Below are 22,708 nucleotides of genomic sequence, written 5' to 3' on the forward strand. Positions count from 1 at the left end.
GCTCCACATCCACAGATTCAACCTACCACAGGTTGAAAATATTTTTTTAAAAATCCAGAAAGTTCCAAAGAGCAACACTTGAATTTGCCTTGCACGCCAGGCAACTATTTACACAGCATTTACATTGTATTACATATTTTAAGTAATCTAGAGATTACTTAAAGTATATGGGAGGATGTGTGTAGGTTATGTGTGAATACTGCACTATTTTATATAAGGGACTTGAGCATCATGGATTTTGGTATCTGTGAGGGCTCCTGGAACCAATCCCCCATGGATACCAAGGGACAATTGTGTTCTATGGACAGAATACGTTACAACTGTATTTCCCTAACGTTTCCAAAGCATTCATATTGGTTCCAGTTTCCCCATGTAGAACATCTTTTTCCACAGGTGCGACCTAAGCATCACCCAAGTAACCTAAATAACACATCCCTCCTCACCAGGCTTTGGAAACATACTCTCTTGAGATTTTGACTCTATTAATGGAGATAATGTCATTGGTATGCTAGTTCTTGGACAGGTGGGGCTGAAGCTACTTTTCATTTGGTTAAATCCAACAGCCATGGAGCAGGAACAGACAAGACAAAATATAGAGGTAGCAACAGACGCCTGCTGAGAATGAAATGGGAAGTCTCAGTGTGAGGGATCCAGGGTGGGTTAACATGGAAACAACCCTGGAGGGGCTGAGGCTGGTGATGGGCTCTGCTCGGCCACCAGTGACAAAGGCAGTTCTCCAGCTCATGCAGGAAACTTTAGCTTAGCCTCTCTATAGAATTTTCCTCCAGCTGTCTATCTTGCCTTTTTAGATCATAACCACACAACTCTGAAAATCTCCTTTCATTGAGTGCGCCTGTAAAAAGTGCCTTCACGAAGGAAAAAGGTAGAGCTAGGCAGATCCACCAGGGGGCGCTCTCTGGGGTCTGGGGGTGCGCTGCATGCAAAGCTGGGCGTCCAGACGGCCGTGCTGGCAGGACAAATGGGCTTCCTTGGCTGGGAGCGGAAAGAGGGTCTGCATCAAATAGGAAACCCCCCAGGCAAGGGGAAAGGCCTGACCCTCCGTGCGTCCCACAGCAGCAAATTGGATTTCGTATCTGTGGAAGACTAAGTTTCCAGACCTTATAGAGAACCCTGCTTCTTAGGACTTAAAGCTGATCCCATCTTACTTAAGGCGTGAAACTGTCTTCCCTTTTTCTCTCATTTGCCAGGAGAAACTACAATTCACTTTTCATAAGATGCATAAATTAACAAAAGTGATATTCACAAAACACATCTCCCCGAAGGCTTTGCTGCTCCTCCACATGGTTTGCCAGGGCTTTCTCATCTCTTCTCTCTTCCTCCAGCCCCTCTTTCTTTCTCTCTTCATCCCTCTCTTTTTCTCCAGGAGGGTTCCCATCTCTGGAAACGCTCTCTTCAGAGTTGAAGGGCTGCGAGTCAACCTTAGGGACAGGAGTCCCCCCAGGTTCTGCAATGTTTTTCATTTTTACCTTCTTTTTCATGTTATTTTTGTGAGCAAGCAACTTCTTGATTCTGTCTTTGATGGTTCCAGGTGCTCTGAGGAATTCCTTCACAGAATTTTCAGGGATAACTAAAACCAACAGTAAAAGAGAAGTTCCACATTGGCCAATAATTAGATCTCTCACGAAAAATGGAGCATTTAAAAAGCGTCAAAGTGCAGTATATGAATGCTTCCAGAATCAACACATATGAGGCTCAACCATTTGATATTTTAGGAAGAACTATATTTGCTCCTACCAAGCTGGGCTACAGATTCCAACGTGATGGATTTTCCAGGATCCTCTAATATTTCTGCTTTCACAGCGGTATTTGCCAAAGCCACTGTTGCCCAGGTGGTCCTGTAATTTGTTTAACTGTGATATTCAAAGATTATGGCTAGCATTATGTTGAACCATATAAATTGCCAATAATGGGCCATTTGTGACCTACAGAACGGTGATTTTTGATTCAATGTATACATACCTAATTTTTCTTTCCTGTTCTCTCTCCCCTTTGAATTTCTTCACCTCAATCAACTACTATCAAAAGCTAAATGATTTTACTTATTGACTGTTTATAGAGAGGCATCTATATTTACTGTTTTACATTCATTTATTTCTCATCACTAAATTAAATTCTTTTTAAAAATGTACCTTTAAATAGACTGACATAGAAAACAAACTTATAACTAAAGGGGAAAGGGAGGGATAAATTAGGAGTTTGAGATTAACAGACACACACTACTATATATAAAATAAACAACAAGGACCTACTGTATAGCACAGGGAACTAAATTCAATATCTTGTAATGGGGCTTCCCTGGTGGCACAGTGGTTAAGACTCCGCCTGCCAACGCAGGGGACGTGGGTTCGAGCCCTGGTCCGGGAAGATCCCACATGCCGTGGAGCAACTAAGCCCGTGCACCACAACTACTGAGCCCACGTGCCCCAACTACTGAAGCCCACACACCTAAAGCCCGTGCTCCACAAGAGAAGCCACCACAATGAGAAGCCTGCGCACCGCAACAAAGAGTAGCCCCTGCTCGCTGCAACTAGAGAAAGCTCACGAGCAGCAACAAAGACCCAAAGTAGAAAAAAATAAAATAAATAAATTTATACAAAAAAAATATCTTGTCATAACCTATAATGGAAAAGAATCTGAAAAAGAATATATGTGTGTGTGTATGTATAACTGAATCACTTTGCTACACACCTGAAACAAACACAACATTGTAAATCAACTATACTTCAATTAAAAAAAATACAAACAATATGTATAAGAACAAACTCTCCTTTGACCATCATCCCCAATTCTAGAGCTCTCCCCAGAGCTAAGCACTGTTATCAGGGTGGAAAGCATCCTTCAGACTTTGTCCACACTATTCATTTTGTTTCACACAAATGGACTCAGACTCTCTGTACTATTTGACAGCTGCTTTTTTTAATTCATGAATGTCTGGAGATACTGTCATGTTTGTATATATAAATAGTTCTACCTTAAAAAATGTACCTCTAGGGTGCTTCCTCATACTCCCCAGCGGATCAATGACCACTGGGGGAAAATGTTAGTGTAGAACTTGAGAGGTAGAAAAAAAAGGTCTTTTAGTCCAACATCTTTGTTTTGTAGATGAGGCAACTGGGCAACGTTAAATGACTTGCCCAATGTAACTCAGCTACCCAGGGGCAGAGCTAGATTTGAGGGTAAATCAGATGAATGAGTCTTTTTCCAGTCCTATTTCCATGACATGTTTCTTTCTGCTTTAGGGTGAGGGTTACTTTTCTCTAACTGCCTCAAATTCCTCGAGATCTAGAGTCTAAAGATGCATGGTCCCTTTCTCGGGATCAAATAGTGATAATAAAGAGTATTCAACTACACACTACTACAGATAAAATAGATAAACAATAAGGAACCTACTGTACAGCACAGAGAACTATATTCAATTATCTTGTAATAACCTATAATAGAAAAGAATCTGAAAAAGAATATATATATGTATAAATATATATATGAATCACTTTGCTGTATACCTGAAACTAATACAACATTGTATAACAGCTATACTTCAGTAAAAAAACAAGAATATCCAAACTGATGTGAAAAAGTAATTTAAGGGAACTCCCTGGAGGTCCACTGGTTAGGACTCCACACATTCACTCTCGAAGGCCCAGGTTCAATCCCTGCTTGGGGAACTAAGATCCTGCAAGCCACTTGGTGCGGCCACAAAAATAAAAAAATTTATTTAAAAAGATTAAAAACCCCGACCTTTAAAATCAAATATATTGTCCTTTTATAAAACATCTAGGCATGTGCTAGTCTAAGACTAAGCAAAAAGGGTCTGATACCACTGAATCAATTCACTCAATTCTACAACCTGGATAGAGTTCAGAGGGAAACGAAATAAGGGAGTAGGCACCAATGTCAGTGTCCAAAAAGAATATTACAAAAAGACATTGGATTGAGAGTTTGTTAGAATATTTTTCTTGGCAATATTTTAATCTCTTCTGCTCAGTTCCTTCTCCAACATATGGCTGATTCGCTCTGTACCAAAATGGTAGAAAAGTAAATAAGAAGAGGTCCACAATATTTTGTGTAATCAAAAGGAAAAAGAAAAATGCTTTGAAAATATATATACTCCTAATTAATACATTGCTCTTACTTTTAAATCAATCTAAGGTTGTGATGACAAGAGGTACATTTCTCTTTTCAATGAAATGTCCTAGTTATTTATCAATGTGACAGCCTGTAGTTACAGGTTCGAAGCCAATGACTACTAATACAAATAATCCATCATTATTCATCTTCGTGAACTTCAGATGGCCTGTTTCAGCTAATCTGCCAGAAGTTGCATAAGCTCTGACTGTAATGTGTGTATATACGCCTTCCTCTGAAGGCCCCACTGTGCAATTCTGTCTACGGGTCTCTGATTCTTTTCCCAGGACCCAGCATGAAAAATTAACAGGAAATACCCATTCCCTGGAAATATCCTTTATGCAGTCAGTAACCTAACACTGAAGACCTTTAATAAATAATGAGGAGAGGGTTTCAATCCACACCAGCCAAACCTAAACATCTGCCTTTGTTTTCTGCTTTGAAGTTTTGATTTTTCCTATTGAAAAAAAAATAAATCAAACCATCACAACCTTTGTGGTGCCAATAATTTCACTCCTTCAGTATGTAAAGAGCTGGGGCAAGGATAAAGCAAACTATGCATATGCACGACTATGAATGGATAGATTTGGCTGTATCTAGGTGTTGCTGTTTCAAATCTGACACAGCTGATGACTGTTTGTCTTGAAAATTTCTTGATTAACGCAACATCTTTTTGAGAATATACAAACGTGGGTGGAAGCTGCCACAGTAGGAGGATCTGGCACATTTGGGGATCTCAGACATAAAAACAGGGAATTCCAGAGTTTTCAGATTCACAGGCCAGTCTTCTGTAAATGAGGTTGACAATTTCTTTTTCGGAGAGATCTGAGATTTCTCTAAATATTCACTTTGTCAACAACTCTACCTACCTGAAAATCCTCGCTTTGCTTAGAGAAGACCACTATGATGTGAGAACATCTTTCCCAGGAGGAACATGACTTTGACATTCATTTACCTGTGCCAAGTTCACCACATGATCTCCTATCACCTGTCAGGAGAAACTCTCCTCTCATCTGAGCTTTAGACGTGGTCTTGGGCGGAGAGGCTTAATCATGAATGAGGAACGTACTGCACCATGAGATGCAGGCATCAGGAAGGGGCTAGGATAGCAGAGAAGCTGACCCAGGAGAGTTTGCTGGGGAGGGGTCCAAGAGAGGTGCCCACCCCAGAGGAGTAGCCGTGGGTCCCTGCCTTCAGGCACACAGCTCTGGAGGCCAGTTTCCTGGGTGTGACTCCCAAGTCCCCAGACCTTCTAGTCCTATGTCCTCAAGCCCATATTTAACTTCTCTTTGCCTCAGTCTCCCCATTTATAAAGATGGAATAAGAAGAGGGTATTTGTGAGGCTGAAATGAGTGAACACATGTCAATTACTAAGATTAGTGCCTGACATATATTTGGCCTGTGTTTGCTATTATTTTTAGATTTCATCACCAGAATGTTGAAAATCTTCTATTGAGTTAAAAAAAGTTTTTCCAGGCCATACCTCCAAACTTCCATTTATGTTATTACTGAAAGAAAAAATATTCAATGACCTGGTTGTAGCAACACCTATGCTCCTGAATATGCTCTGTACAAACTGAATTAATAATGACTAAAGCACATTCCTAATGACTAAAGAAGCTGCTTTCCAATGGGAACGATCATTGAATTTTGGTAAAGAAGCCATTGCCACTATTACTCCTATTACTAGTGCATGGTTATCGAACATTTAATAATTCTGGGCTAGAGCTAAGCCCTATATGTGGATGTTTATTGATTATGTATGGATTATTTCATGTAATCGTCAAAACAATATTAAGGGCCAGATACTATTATGTATATTTTGCAGATGTGGAAACTGAGACACTGAAAGGTTAAATAGTTTCTTCTCAGTCCACAGGCAGTAGGCTAGGGAGCCAGGAATCAAGCCAAGGTAATTTGATTCCAGAAGCCACACTCCTGGTAACTAAATGACTTGGTGTCCTTTCCCAAATTGACTGGTACTACCCAAGTCGGGTAGTACTAAAGTTTTGATTTCCTTAGAATGACACACACATAGCTGCTGTCAAATTAAGACCAAATTATCGAACAGTGTATTATTAACACTAACATATGTTAGAACAGTAAAAAAAAAAAACATACATCGACATTTAGGTTGCTTTGTCCTTTGGGTACAGATGGTGCATAAGGATAACTGACTAACTCCTCTTCTGTGCTGCCACGTAGGGCCTAAACTTTCCCCAAAACAATGAACTTATAATAAAAGTTGCTATGTTATTATATAATACAATTTACATGGATACAACTGTATTTTACAATGTAGCATCTTATAATGCTGGATGCTAATTGGATGCAATTCTCTCATTTTTGTATGACTTTTCTTTGCACATAAGGGTGGATTTTTTGGCCATCCTTTAAGCAATGTGTGTTAAGACTTTAAGATCAATTTTTAAAAGAGACATAGCTGTTTATTTTACAGAGAATCAGTCGAAGCAGAATGGAAAGGACTGGGCAAGTAATACAGTGAATGACCCAAAGATAATTTTCTCTTGTAAATAAATATTCTGGCAAAAGACTAAAGAAATGATTCTGCTGCAGAATGGATAGTAACAAAATGAATGATTTTCAGATATCAAACAGAACATTGTGATGCATTTAAGGTTTCCAAGAATCAGGAAAAATTTGTTTTACCCACCCCCCTCTACTAAGCTTAGAGTTGGATGGTCAAAGAAAAACGTTAAGTTTTCTTGACATAAGAAATGTTTGGGGCTGACCAAAATATACAAACAGCTCACGCAGCTCTATGTCAAAAAAACAAACAACCCAATCAAAAAATAGGCAGAAGACCTAAACAGACGTTTCTCCAAAGACATACAGATGGCCAAAAAGCACATGAAAAGATGGTCAACATCACTAATTATCAGAGAAATGCAAATCAAAACTACAACGAGGTATCACCTCACACCAGTCATGATGGCCATCATCAAAAAGCCTACAAACAATAAATGCTGGAGAGGGTGTGGAGAAAAGGAAACTCTCTTACACTGTTGGTGGGAACATAAATTGATATAGCCACTATGGAGAACAGTATGGAGGTTCCTTAAAAAACTAAAAATAAAACTACCATACGACCCAGCAATCCCACTACTGGGCATATACCCTGAGAAAACCATAATTCAAAAAGACACATGCACCCCAACGATCACTGCAGCACTATTTACAATAGCCAAGACATGGAAGCAACCTAAATGTCCATCAACGGAGGAATGGAAAAAGAAGATGTGGTACATATATGCAATGGAATATTACTCAGCCATAAAAAAGAACAAAATAATGCCTTTGCAGCAACACTGATGGACCTAGAGATGATCATACTAAGTGAAGTAAGTCAGACAGAGAAAGACAAATATCATATGATATCACTTATATGTGGAATCTAAAAAAATGATACAAATGAACTTATGTACAAAACCGAAACAGACTTACAGACTTCAAAAACAAACTTATGGTTACCAAAGAGGAAAGGTGGGGGAGGGATAAATTAGGAGCTTGGGATTAACAGATACACACTACTATATATAAAATAGATAATCAACAAGGACCTACGGTATAGCACAGGTAACTCTACTCAATGTTCTGTGATAACCTATGTGAGAAAAGAATCTGAAAAAGAATGAATATATGTATATGTATAACTAAATCACTTTGCTGTACACCTGAAACTAACACAACATTGTAAATTGCCTATACTCCAATAAAATTTTTTTAAAAAAGAAATGTTTGGGTTGATGTAGGATTTATAATTTATAAACACTGGGCTACAACATCGAAAACGTGGGTTGCAAACAGCTACCCCCTTGCATGCTTAAGACAGTGCCTTCATTTCGATGTTGATAACACACTGTGGTTTCAAGAGGGAGCAAATGATCGAGAAGGAAGAGGACACCAGATTTACTCTGGCCAGTTCTTCCTAATCCCTTTGATTCTTTGGCTTGTGGGCAGGGGTGCGTATGTGGAGGTGAGTTGCCCACTTACTGACACAAGTGTTTTCCCAAGGCACCTTTTTTTCTCTGCACGGCATTTTTTTTTTTTTTTTGCATTCACTTTTACAGGATTTCACAGTCAAGAGGAGCTAGACCTTAACGAATATGATTGAAATTGTGCTAATAACAGTCACAGCCTGAGCTAACTTTATTGAGCATCTACTATGTGCCCAGCTCTCTCCACCTATTTTAGTTACCTAATTCAAATCTCGCAACGAACCTATGAGAGAGCTACTGGGAGGAAGGTGGGCTCCTCCAAAGCAGAACCCAAGAGGAGGATTTGGGTGCAGGTGGTTTACTCAGGAGGCGGTTCCAGGAAGCAGAAGTGGGGGAAAGGGCACAGTGAGACGGGAAGGGAGAAAAGTCGAAAAGGTACCTCAATGGGCAGGTAATCACTGTGGGTGAGTGCGGCTCAGTCTTGCAGGGGACGTCTGGGAACCAGCAAAGAACCCACCTCAGAACTGTTCCGCTGCACAGGGGAAGCTGGGGGATTTACGCACAGACCCTTGGCTTTCACTGCTTGAGGACTGTCCCCAGGGGTGTGAACTCAGGGGTGTCCACGGCACCAGGGCTCGGGGCATGCACAGAACTGTCCACCCGCCTCACTGAAATTAGGGGTCTCCAAGGGACTGTGGCCTGGCCCCTTATGAGCACCCACCACAGGACCACCAGGAGACCCATTTTGGATAGGAGGAAACTGAGTTTAGAGGGGTGGAGCAACTTGTGAAAGGTCACAGCCAGCATGGGGCACAGCTCAGGTTCAAGTTCAGGCCTTCCTCGCCCCTGAGCCTGGGCTGTTGACCATTACATCACACAGCCTGAGACAAGTGAGGCCGGAACAGACATGTGCAAATTTGGTGGCGTGAAGGAGCCCTTGATCACTGATCCTATGTGGAAAGCTGACTTATTCCATCTCTTCTCTGAGGGCCTCTCAAAATTATGGCATCTTTCCCCCCATCCCACCCATACACAGCCCTGCACAGGCAGCCAGTCTCTCTCTTTCTTTGGATAAAGTTTCAGAAGGACACCATGGGCACATCTACACAGAGGGAGAGAAACCACAGAATCAAGACTGAGTAGCCACTGAATCCCAACTGCAGCCCAAGGCGGGAGTCCCTCCCGGAGGCCCCGGTCCCCACTCCACGGGGTGCCCTGCTCCACTCTGAGATACCCAGTGGGAAAATCTGTAAGAGAGAATGCAAACCCACCCACTGGCCTTCGTCGGCTTTGGGAAGGCAATTTTATTTTACGTTCGTCAAGATATTTATGGGCACAATGTCTGCTTTTCAACACTTTTTTTTTCCTTCCAGGTTAAATGCTGCCCAGTTCTTTTGGCAGTTCTTCATAGAATGTGATTTCCCGACTCATTTTGCTTATACTCTTCCATACCTCATCTTGTCCAGTGCCGCTGGGGTATGGTGAACCTTTTATGCGTGTGCTGCTCAGGGTCCGTCATCGTGTGGACCGTTCATTTCTGCCATCACTGAGCGGCCGCTCTGTTGTGTCATTGGGAGCAACGGCCAGATGCGGGCACGGGATGGGATACAGGTCAAGGGACCGCTTGCGACCGTATTTACTGGAACATGTGGAAACGCTGCTAAGGGGCCTGTGAGAGAGCAGGGTCAGGGCAGCCAACAAATCCAGGCACGTGATGAGCCAGTGCTAAAAGGCACATGATCAGAGGAGAAACCTGGGTGACTAAACACAGCGGGACACGGTTGGCCAGGGGAAGGACAGTGCTGTAATCGTTGTTGGCTTGTCTTGGTAGACATTCCGGGGTCTCACCATGATGTCTAGTTTTCTTCTCTTTCAGGACGCACAGCAGGATTATATATATTTTTGCCCCTGATTCCAAGCTGAATTAAGTAAGAGCTGGTGGGTGACTGTCCAAGCTTCTTTCCATGCTGTGACAAACCCTACGGCCTCAGATTGATACCGTGGTACCATAAGACGGTGGGGCCTCTGTCAGCCTGTGTTCCTAAGTGACAACATGGAGAAGAAACGGCCTGACAACACTCTCCGGATATAGCACGAGTGACAAAGAAACTGTGATGGCTGTTGCAGCTGTTGACAGCAGTGACATTTTCTTGTTATACATTTGCTGTATCGGTTTCAGAGTTTACCACCTGAGCATTGATGAATTCAGCAGCAAGAACCACGGGACTCGGCTAGCCAACAAAAAAAGTGAATACAGGCTTGAGGATGATGATAAAGTGACGTCAGCTCCATACTTTGTTTCGGTTGTGTGTTCCGGAATAAGTCATGATTCACATGGTTAAAGACCTTCTGTGGTTCTGGGCCACTGACAACTCGGGATTGCTCGTCACTGCGCCATAACCTGGCCTATCCCAAGAGATGCATTCTCCCAAGAGAACCTCCAGAACGCTTGCTGTACTTTAAGCACAGTGCCTATGGCTTCCATGAAAATTGGAGATGTGGTCTGATTAGCCGAGAAGACAAGCCTGAGGCAGAGGTAAGTTTCCAAACACCGTGTGCATGCATCTCGCAGCCCCCCAACACACACACACACACACACACACACACACACACACACACAGAGGGAGGAACAGGAGGGTGACATGGAGAGAATGCTTTATGGGGAATAGCGAACACACCATGACCGAGTGTACTTACCAGAACACTGAAGTCCACTGCCTTTATATCCCTGCTTGCACTTACACTTGAAGGATCCTTGGGTATTGAGGCAATTGGCATGGAGGCTGCACGTGTGGGTGTCCGCAGCACATTCATTTATATCTAAAAAATGTGAACGGTCCCATGAATAATCCTGTGGTGATAGCACTTGGTGAAAGACTATCCCTTGAACTTGAGTAACTCCAGGGTCAACCACTCGACATTGCCAGTGAACGCTGTGTGGCCTGGGAGCTGAGAGGTGTTGAAGACTCCCGGGCCTTGGCCCAGAGCCCCGGCTTTGCCTGACGCCAAGTAGGTAGGGAGCGTATCTGCAGCTCGCCTTCCCCACCACAACCTCCCCTCCCGCTTATCAGTACTACTGAAATCTCTAACATGTCCAGGTGTGATTTCTTAACTTTTTCACCAGCCTAACTTAGAACTAAATAACAGTATCAGAAAATAAATTCTATACATGGAAGGGCTTGGAACTCCTAAACAACAAAGAACAAGATGGGTAGGAACCGCTGACATCATCTGAAAAATCTGAACATTTTGTTCAAAGGCTGCCAGGAGCAGGGGTGAGGCTGGTCTGAGCTTGTCTGCTGGGTTTAGACTAGGAAAGTTTGCCGAATGCCACCCAAGTGAGAGCTTCCTTGGCCCTCTTCTCCCTCCGACTTTCTTTCCATACTTATCATATGCACACAGAATAGGCTATTGTTTTTAACTTAGGCACACGGGGGCTCAGGTGCTAACCTTAATCACTTTTCAAATCACAAAGGTTTGCTTCCCGGACAGCTCTCTACGTGGATTCCCACCCTGTCCAACGGCACCTCCCTTTAGGTATCAGGAAACAGGCTCCGAGTCTGTGACACAGCCCGGCTGCACTGCAGAGCTGGAGGGGTCTGGAGCGGCGCATAGGATCCTAGCCCACAGGAAACGGGGGTTTTATGAGCCGGTCTAGGATGGCCTTTGAGCTTGAGGTAAGAGCTATGGAGGCGTCATAAGACAGTTCAATACCCAGGATCCCAGTGTTGCCCCAACACGATTACACAGGACACATCCTGGGCAGCCCTGAGTGTAGAATGGAAAGAAATCTTACTATTTCCCCCAATGTTAGCATTCCATGTTATGCACACGTTTGTTACGTGCATATTATGTAAACAGGAATCTACAGGGAGCCCGGATGTCCCTTCACTGCAGGACAGGCCCCATCTGCGTCTATCAAGGGCAATGGGAAGGCGTCCAAGGGCTCCCCAAATGCCTTGCTCATTGAGACTTGGAATTCCTTCCCTAAGGGACAGGATCTTTTATTTCACCCAGATCAGGCGGATAGCTGAGTGATACCCGAACCTTATCAGAGTGATCTTGGTGACCCTGGAAAGGGGCTGCGGAGCTTGAACGATGGAAAGGCTGAAGGATGAGAGAGGAAACTGCACGTGCCTTCAACTCCTTTATAGGTTTTTCTACAGCCACTCCTGAAGGAACCTTATGAACAGACTACTGAGATCAAGATCTTGTTATTCTTCCTTTTTATCAAATATAAACATGCTTCACTGTTCCCATTTTTAGCTATACCTGGAGACAGAACCAAAAATATAAACAAAACCAAACCAATTTTTTTAAAAAAACCCACAAAAATCATCTCAAGCTATTTACCTCCGTAATAGAGCTGCAGAGACTAAAGTTCCTTACTTTAAATCTTGATGGACCTGAATTCATATAATTCATGTCATCAGAATTCCCTAAATGCCAAAAACTTAAAAAAATATAACTTTTTCTGTGTTGTTAAGCTGGTCAGTACAGTAGATGGTTCAACTAATACACTGAACTGATGTCAAAATATCTGTAGAGAAGGCCTACAGGTTTGATGGGGAGAGGAAAAAAAATAATAGGTGCCACCAATTCTTACCTACACAGTCATATTGGCCACTGAGATATTTTAGTTCAAAACCAGCATGACATTTACAATAGTAGCTTCCAAATGTGTTCACACATCTTCGATCGTGGGGCAGACGGCTTTATCCGAGGCACATTCATCAGTATCTAGGATGGAGAACCAGGAGATGTCAGGGATAGCAAGAAAGCACCCTCCCTCCAAAATACTCTCATGCACTCACCCACAGCGCACAGCACACACGGGCACACGCAGCTTCTTCATTGGAAAACTCTGATTATTCGGGTACCAACATCATACCCTCCGGGAAGTGTTGTAGATCCCTGAGGCACACTCACTGCCTTTCTATCACCTTGTACATCTTGTTTTAGAAGCATTATCTCACTGTAATGGCATTACTTACATTCATATTTTCTCTCTCTTTAGGCCCTGCCTTTTCTGGGGCAGGGAGCGTATGGCTGGCACTTACTACATAGACATTACATTTTTCTGAAGGAATTATTATTTTTCCAGCTATGGATATTGTATGGCAAACCCCATACACAAACATTTAAATTTTGCATTTTACAAAAGAATCATTTCATTAGCAAGCTCCTCCAAATCCTGCCATATTTTCCCAAGTCACAGAAACGTGGTTTCCTAAGAATGCACCTATACATAAACTGTGGGTCAAGCAGAATGATGTGATGATGCAGCTTCAGCAGACAAGAGGCTTCCTTCCTTATCTACCATGGAAAGCCGCGTCACAGAGGGGCTGACTGCTATGCTGACCAAACCATTACGACTCAGACTTTGCCTTAACTTTCACATGTCAAATCAAACAGATTTGGAACTGTGGTTATTTTGGAACTGTGGTTGAACATGCAGCTTGGTGCTGGCTTATTGTTCCTTTTGCATTCTTAAAATAATTAACAAGTAAGTGTTGGATTGACCAGAATTATTTTTCAGGGATCACTTCTGTGCACGTCATGTTTCCCTTCTAATAAAAATGGTACCCGACAAGTCAAAGAGGTGGGCGACAATTTGGATTCACTTTGGTCAAGAATTAGCCTTGCCATATAAATCTGATTTTACTGAAGAGTACTAAATCCTGTGAATCGATCTAAACCTTTGACTACTCTCAAAGGACAGAACCAAATTTTTAATTTACACAGATTTTTTTAAAAGTGTTTATCTGAGTTAGGATCTATTTGGCTGAGCTTTCTAAGTGGGGTTTATCAAGTTATGTACATTTAGGGTAAATAAACACCAACCACCTTGACTAAAAATATTTCTACTGTGGTACAGAAGTCAGAATATTAAATCATACTGCTATTTGCTTATTTAAATCAAAGGAGATTAAGAACTCTTTCAACATTCTGTTTGGTTTGACATCCTATATTAATGCTATGTGCTCACTTGGTCTAATAAGTATTATGTATCTTTAGTGCAATATAGTTAAATACAGCACTATGAGTATATACAATTTGTTAGTTGAAGTAAAAAGTGCAGGGTAGGGCTTCCCTGGTGGCGCAGTGGTTGAGAATCTGCCCGCCGATGCAGGGGACACGGGTTCGAGCCCTGGTCCGGGAAGATCCCACATGCCGCGGAGCGGCTAGGCCCGTGAGCCACAACTGCTGAGCCTGCGCGTCTGGAGCCTGTGCTCCGCAACGAGAGAGGCCGCAACAGTGAGAGGCCCGCGCACTGCGATGAAGAGTGGCCCCCGCTCACCGCAACTAGAGAAAGCCCTCGCACAGAAACGAAGACCCAACACAACCATAAATAAATAAAATTAAAAAAAAAAAAAGTGCAGGGTAAACAGTCAAAATTAAAATTACTTTCATCTTTTTCCACTATGGCATCGGGCAATCCAAAAATTATAGAGAAGCGTTCTTTCTAGCGTCGCAAAGTGTCTGTCTAGAGCATAGGTGGCTATAAACATTGCCTTAGAAATGGACATAAATCTGTCATTTTAGGAGCTTTCAACGTCTAGTCAACAAGCAGGTTGTGATGAATGGAAAAGGAGGAATTCAGTAAAGGGAGAAGTCAGGGGAGGAGATGATTCCGGTTGCTCTACCTATACAAGCTCTTCCATTTGGGGCCAGGCGGAGTCCCGAGGATGGACACAGACAGTGCGGCCCCTCTTCTGTGTCTTTACAGCCATACTGGCAGTTTGTCATGGCACACGTCCGAGAGTCTGCAAAAGGAGGCACGGATTAGCCTTTCCCCCACGAAATGATAAAAAGTACTTACAGACCGAGAAATGATCTCTAATCTCTGGGACATGAAATGTAACACGTGGAATGGTATTAGAGGATAAGCTTCATCGTCTGAGTCCCAAATGGAGAGCCAAATGGAATCTGGGCAGGGGTGGTGTCTTGGTGGCCCCGTGGCCTATTTTGTTGGCCAATGCATTGCATTTGACGGTCTTTAGGCTGAGCATGCACCACTCGGTTACCAAAGACGGCATCTCTCTCTCTTCCTGTACCAGCTCTAACCACTCCTTTATGTCACCCGGCTGGTCTCTATTATTGGCTGAAATGCAACCTCTGATGTAGATGATTCATCTGAATAAATAGGGGAAAAGAATGCAAATTCTAGCCATCTCTCCATTCATATCTAGCCTCAGTGAGAGTCACCTGAGTCACAAAACCTTGACTTTTAGGTGCCTGTATTAAAACATGTAGCAGATAAGACTGATCAGCTACCCAAAAGCCATTCCCATCACTGAGGCTGGAAAACCAGTAACTCGCCTTTTTCCCAGCTTCCCTTGCAGCAACAAGGAGTGGCCATATGACTCAGTTATAGCCAAAGAGATACTAAGATGTCTGCTGGAGCTTCTGGAAAGGATGCTGCTGCATGATAAAAGGGACAGGCATAAAAGAGGCGTTTGTGCCTTGGCATCACTCCTTTCCCCTTTGTCTTGCCTACCTTTGATGTGTGTGTGTGTGATATCTGGAGCTCGGGCAGCCATATTGTGACTATGAGGCCACAAGCATGAGAATGAAATCAATACCCTGAGGATGGCAGAGGCTGAGTCCTTGCTGACCTGTTCTGGAACTGCTTGCCTCCAGCTTTTTAAAGATAATTTAGTTGGATTTGTCTGTCACTCTTTGCTAAATAGAACTTATCTCACAAAAATGCATATCCTTAGCAGGGTTCCAGTATGTATGGATCAAAAATGCCTACAACAGGGGAGCACGGTGAAGAGCCTGTCTTTATCCACCTGCATCTATAACATGCTAATCACCCCGCTGGATCAAAGAGACTGCAAGGGGCCAAGTGAAATAAAACCAGCATCCAGGAGAGAGATTTAGGGCCACCTGGACACTGTGAGCTATAAACAGGGAGGCACAGGCGACCCTCACATACACAGAAATAGACAAAGAGAGTACAGGGACAGATACTAGGCCACGGTAATGTAACAAACACCGACCGATGATTATATTTCTAGTTTACTCTTTTTCTCTTTAGTTGTCTTCTTTCAAAATTAATCTTGAAAATTTACCCATTCTAACTTTCCATTTGGAGAATGGCACTCATTAGGCTTTCTTGGAATGTTTCAGAAACATCCATTAGGACAGATCTTTTGAAAATGTTAAGTGATGACTAGAAACTCCTGGATAGTCATTCCCACGGGGCTGGGGAGTGGGGAGGGTAAGTTCTGGCCAAGTTCTGTTTGGTAGTGCTCACATGGATGCTGGCTTCATAAGAATTCATTAAGCTACACATTTGTTTCTTGGGGGTTTCTGTTTAATTTATAATAAGGATTTTTTTTAAAAAAAGACTCTTTGAATGCCTGCTTTACCTGTTAAGCATGCTTGCTAATGGAGAATCTAGGTGACCGGTGGTGTGGGGGCACTTTGCCAGGTGGGAGGGGGCAGCAGAAGGATATGCTGGTAGGGGGGCAGTGAGCTGTGTACAAGCCCAGATTTCACAAGCGAGGGCGAGCCCAGGATAGGCTGGGGAGTCCGAGGGACTCTGCAACCACGGGAAGCTGGCAGACTGCGCAGGTTCCAGGTTTGCTGGGGGCTGCAGGGCAGAGGACAGAGAGATGGGGAGGGAGGAGGGCACCGCGGGAGGCAGGGAGGATGGGTTTGCTTTTCAGCTGCAAAATAAAACCTGAAAAGCCTTCCTTCGCAATAAATGAATGGATATAAACACTCACCCTCCCACAGGACGTGGGTTCTCTTTATCACAGAAGGTCTTTTCTTTTCAGGAATGTGAATCGGAATGGATTTCCAAGAGGAGTCACTAATCTTTGAGCGCGGGGCAAGGGGCGTTGGAAAGATAGTTGGTGGGAAGAATGGATGTCCCAAGATGGAATTGAAATTTATCACCTTCCTAAAATAATATGCTTATTTTCTTCAGTATGCTTATTTTCATGAGGAAACCCAATACGTCCATGCATATAGAGAGATATATAATTTATTTTTCTCCTCAGTTAGTCTTTTTATTTAAAAACTAAGTGGCCAGCAGAGGCAAACCCATAGAGACAGAAAGCAGATTAGTGGTTACCAGGGCCTGGGGGGGAAGATGAGAGGAGAGCGACTGCTAATGGGGATGGGGTTCCCTTTTGGGGTGATAAAGATGTTCGGGATAGTGGTGATAGTTTGTACAACATTGTGAATGTACGAAATGCCACTGAACTGTACACCTCAAAATGCTCACAATGGTGAATTTCACAATGTATGTGTTTCACAACAATTAAAAGTAAAATAAGTGCTCAGGCTTCCCTGGTGGTCCAGTGGTTAAGACTCCGTGCTTCCACTGCAGGGGGCGCGGGTTCGATCACTGGTCTCAGAAATCCACAGGCTGCATGGTGCGGCAAAAAAATAAAAATAAAAATAAAAATAAATAAACTAAAATAAAATAAGTGCCCCAAGATGTTTTAGCCTGGGGTGATGTTAGAGTCTTTGGGGTATTTTCCCCCCAGTTAAGCAAGTCAGCTTTTCCCCAAGCATCAAACGGCAAAAGTCAAGCTTCCGGGTTGACTGAGAGCGGGCTGGCTTCTGAAACTTACTGGAGCATCTGGCATCCGGCGTGAGCAAGTGGCCGCTGAGGCAGAAGCACTTGTAGCTACCGTGTGTATTCACACATCTGTGTTGGCACGGCTGGGGTTTTAATCCACATTCATTCACGTCTGCAGGGAGCAGTTAGAAAATGGAGAAAGATGAACTGAATGAGGAAGCCTCCAGACAGGGTTGGGAATGGGGTTGGCTTCCCTGGACCCCACCTGCGCGGGTGAGCACAAGGGGCGGTGACTCGCCTTGTCGCCAACCATCAGGGAAGGGCTGGTGAGGAAGTGGAGCAAACTGGATGGTCACACACTGCCGGAGGGACTGTAAATGGGTACAACCGCTTCCAAAAACTGTTTGGCAGCACCTGCTACAGCTAGATAGAGACATACCCGTGACCCAGCAATTCCACTCCTGCGTGTATGCCCAACAGAAACACGGCTATGTGCTCACCAAAACAACATATGCTAAAATGATCACAGTAGCACTATTCTTAATAGCCCCAAACCGGAAAGAATCCAAATCTCTCCCAAAAAAGGATGGATAAACAACTTGTATACTCATGCGACAGAATACTATACAGCAAGACTGAACAAACTATTCAATACGAGTACAAGCAACCATGGATGAACAGACATGATATTGAGTGGGAGAAGCTGGACACAAATGAGTACATTCAAACCAGGCACACGTGAAACAAACAAAACAAATCCAGGCACAACTGTTCTGTGGCGGAAGAGGTCAACGTATGGTTCCTTGCTGAGGGCTGGGGGCAAGTGATGGAGGGGAGCATGAGGGGTCTTCAGGTAGGCTGTTAAGTTTCTATTTCTTGGTCTGAACACCAGTTACGTAGGTGTTCTTGAAAATTTATTGAGTTGTACATTTTTGATAGATGTACAATTTTGTGTGTTTCCTACTTGAATAAAAAGTTAGAAATATATAATTTAGATACTTCTGCCTTTAACGCTGTCCCAGGTGGCCTATGACAGATGCCAACAGCACAACCTCCTCTCAATCATTATTTCAGGCAGCCCCATGAGGGCTAAATGGTCTTGGCTCACACCTTTCCAGAGGGAGCCCTGCCAGGCAGCTATTATTGGTGGTGAGGTCACAGGACAATATTTAATCCCATATAAAGATGCTCAGAGGATGATGTTAAATAAGAAGGTTGCAAGACTATGTATACAGATTGATGCCAAAATTTCTTAAATAAAAAGAATAGAAAAACAATGTCTGGGGGAATTCCCTGGCAGTCCAGTGCTTAGGACTCGGTGCTCTCACTGCCAGGGCCTGGCTTCGGTCCCCGGTCGGGGAACTAAGATCCCACAAGCCATGCAGCACAGCCAAAAAAAAAAAGCCTAAGAGGCTGTTCTCTACATGTTTATAATGGTTACCTCCTGTTGGTAAGATTGAGGGAGATTTTCCTCTCCATGCTTTTCAGTGAATACTTAATGTTTAACAAAATATTAAGAATGAATTAGCTTTTTATAAAATAAAAAATGATACAGAAGGAAAATAAAACTTGAAAAGCAATCATGGGTCTCGTCTTTGGGAATGTGGTCGTGTGGGTGCCTCATGTCTTAACTCCCTCAAGCAAGAAACAGAAAGGAGAAAAGAACCAAATTCCATGTAAGACCAAAATCCAGTGCGGCAACAGGCGGAAGTCCATCCTGGAAAATAAAGAAGTGGCGCTTTCGCCTCTGAAAAGAAACTTATGTGGGGATTTTCCGACGCCTTAGCTGGACATTTGAACCCACTTCTCCACTGCTGATTCCCTGTACGCTACCATCTCCTGTATGGACGCTAACTGCTTCAAAAGCAGAAATTTGAAAATACTGATTGGACATGATGGGAAAGCCAGGGCTATCCCATCACTTGGCCCTAACTCAGAGGGGTCTCTTGGAAGAAGCATTTTGGGGAAAGACATCAGTTGAGGGTTGAGGCCTGCGGCCATCAGTGGATATAGACGGACTTTGACCAGGCTGCCCCGGGGCAGGGAGGCTGTGCAGGGGAGACAGAAGGTCCCAAATCTGAGCCGACTGGACCACTCCCTCAAAGTGAATATTTTGCTGGGACTTGAAAAGCAGCATGAAAAATACCCTCTCTATTCCAACTCTCTTGAGAAGGTATCTTGGTACAGAATCCAAGACATACGGAAAAACACGGTTTTCTGGTGTGAAACCCTGGTAAGGGACACAGCTGAATTATTACTTATGAGAGCATGACTCTTGACGCGCTTCCCTCAAGCCACGGGACGCGGTTCGAAGAAGCACCTTAGCGGCACTGGCCGCTATGCTGGCGGTGGGACAGAAGAGGCAGAGTCCTCTCTGAGGCTGCAGGGCTGGCAGCACAAAGAAAGGCTATTTCAGGGTCTGCAGCTAACCTCTGGGCTTGGCAGTGAGGGCTAGGGCGACAGAGTGGAGTGGGTGCCTGCCCGTCTCTGGAACCCCATTCTCCCTTCTAGAATCCTGGCAAAGCTCTTTCTTAAGGGCAGCTGAACTGGATTTGCTGCTCTCTGCTCAACTGCATTACAGAACTAGGGACCCTTTCTTAATTAGTGCAGCCTTCTTGGTGCAAGGGTTCCTCAGCCTCGGCACTGTGGACGTTTGGGGACAGATCATTCTTAGTGGTGGGCGTTCCCCTGTGCACTGCAGGAATCTTTAGCAGCATCCCTGGTCCCCACCCACCAGATGCCAGTAGTAACCCCGCCAAATGTCTTCAGACATTGCCAGATGTCCCCTGGGGTAAGGCTTCCAGGTTTATCAAATAAAAATACAGGATGCCTGGTTAAATATGAATTTCGGAAAAATGACTCATACTTTTTCAGTGTACATGTGTCCCATATAATATTTGGAACATACATACACTATAAAATTATTTGTTGTTTATGTGAAATTGCAATTGAAACTAAAATTTAAATTTAAATCTAATGGGGGATCTGTATTTAACTGGCAACTCTTCCAGGGGGACAAAATTGTTTACTGTTCTCGATATTATAACCTCTTTAATATCTTCAGATAAACAGCATATGGCAAAAGTCATAAATTGCCTTTTAACACATATCAATTACAGGGACTTCCCTGGTGGTGCAGTGAATAAGACTCCATGCTCCCAATGCAGGGGGCCCGGGTTTGATCACTGGTCAGGGAACTAGATCCCACATGCATGCCGGAACTAAGATTTCCCATGCCACAACTAAGGAGCCGGCAAGCTGCAACTAAGGAGCCCTGGAGCTGCAACTAAGGAGCCCGCCTGCCGCAACTAAGACCGGGTGCAACCAAATAAATAAATAAAACATTTAAAAATAAATAAATTAAATAAATCAATTACAATTAAAAAATGCATGTCATTCAACCCAACAATTTCATTTTTTAGACATTTACCCTATAAAAATACTCAAGGGTGCAAGGATATGCATAGGATGATGTCTGATTTAGCGCTGTTTGTAGAGGCGAAAAATTGGGGACGACTTAAATGATAGTGGTTAAAGTATTTACATAAATGATAAAAGCATTTTCTCTACAGACTAGGATACAGCCTTAAAAAGTATGAGACAGCTCTGTGTGCACTGACATGCAGAGATGCCCATGAGAAATATTCATGGCTGTACTATAATAAAAAAGGAACTGCAGAGATGGAGGACAAGCTCTTAACTACGGGTAGAGGATGCACTGGGAGCAGACATGCTCACTTCTTAATTTATATCCTTGTGCAATGTTGGATGTTTTTAGTAAAAGATATGCATTACTTCAGTAGCTTAAAAACACAATAAACATGATTGGTTCAGAGGGAAAAAAAAGCCTTTTACCTGGTATCTTAACAAAAGCATCAGAACGACTTGGACATATTTCTAGAACATATTGATTGAAAAATCTCGTTCTGAAACCACTTTCATTTGAAGATTCGAGTTAGAAACTACAGAATTCTGAGCACCTTACTGTGTTCCAAACCCCGCTGCACTGCCCGATCTGCTTCTGAAAGCTCTGGAGTAGGTCTCTATCACCACCCTGGTCTGTAGTAGTGACCTTGACTGCAGGTTTTCCTGGTGTATCCTGGAATGCATCTACATTTGTTTGGTCCCACACACTCACCAAAGTTGCATCCAGGTTCACACGTGGCTGTGGAAAGAAAAGGTGTTTGGACCATAAAACAACAGGAATAGTTAGCCCAGTGAAATGCACAGATGTCAAACTCAGGTGCCTTCTGTATGGCAGAGAAATCCACGGCGACATACAGAGGACGATCTGCTTCCTCTCTAGTCTGTTTTCACCTTTCAGATACTGGAAAGCGTTTTGCATGTGAACTAGATCACTGGATCCCATACCCCCACCCCCGTCCATCCCATGAGTACAGGTTGATCATAAATGCTTAGCAGTACCACACCTCCAGTTGTAATACGGAAAAACAGATCTGACTCAGTATTAGATCTGTTTCTTTTACTTTAATCTTTGCTTTTGCTTCGAGTTAAGACTGTTGCCTATAGGGACTTCCCTGGTGGTCCAGTGGTTAAGAATCCGCCTTTCAATGCAGGGGACACTGGTTTGATCCCTGGTCGGGGAACTAAGATCCCACATGCCACAGGGCAACTAAGCCTGTGCGCCACAACTAGAGAGAAGCCCGTGCCACAACGAAAGATTCTACATTCCGCAATGAAGATCCCGCATGCCACACCGAAGACCCGACGCAGTCAAACAAAAAATGAATTAAAAAAAAAGAATGTTGCCTATAGCCTGAAATATACAGGATAGCCCATTCTCAAGGCTCTGACCTTTAAGCATATAACACTCTTCCACTCATACTGAGATAAAAAGTTGCAGAACAGAGAATAACATTTGTCTGGTTGGAGGTTTACAGGAACGTCGTGACCTGACCTAGGTGGACAGCTGCAAGGACAAAGGATTCTGGCACCAAGAAGTTTGCAGCGACCATCCACGCTGCTTATTCAACTTGCCTCTCAAAATGCTTTGCTGAAACCCTTGCGGGAGTTTGGAGTTTTGCGGGGCATGAGACGCTCC

The 22,708-nt window shown here is 43.5% G+C and overlaps 1 protein-coding gene across 1 annotated transcript in view; it reads right to left on the reverse strand.

Annotated features, from left to right (window-relative positions):
• Positions 1-22,708, reverse strand: part of LOC137757659 (epidermal growth factor-like protein 6) — a 41,592-nt gene that overhangs the window by 13,207 nt on the left and 5,677 nt on the right. The window contains 7 exon segments of the mRNA XM_068534272.1: positions 1,265-1,588; positions 10,803-10,925; positions 12,712-12,807; positions 12,810-12,845; positions 14,753-14,872; positions 17,699-17,818; positions 21,719-21,811. Of these exon segments, the coding sequence (XP_068390373.1) occupies positions 1,265-1,588; positions 10,803-10,925; positions 12,712-12,807; positions 12,810-12,845; positions 14,753-14,872; positions 17,699-17,818; positions 21,719-21,811 (912 nt within the window).

This window comes from Eschrichtius robustus (genome assembly GCF_028021215.1).
Source record: "Eschrichtius robustus isolate mEscRob2 chromosome Y unlocalized genomic scaffold, mEscRob2.pri SUPER_Y_unloc_1, whole genome shotgun sequence".
Lineage (NCBI taxonomy): Eukaryota > Metazoa > Chordata > Mammalia > Artiodactyla > Eschrichtiidae > Eschrichtius > Eschrichtius robustus.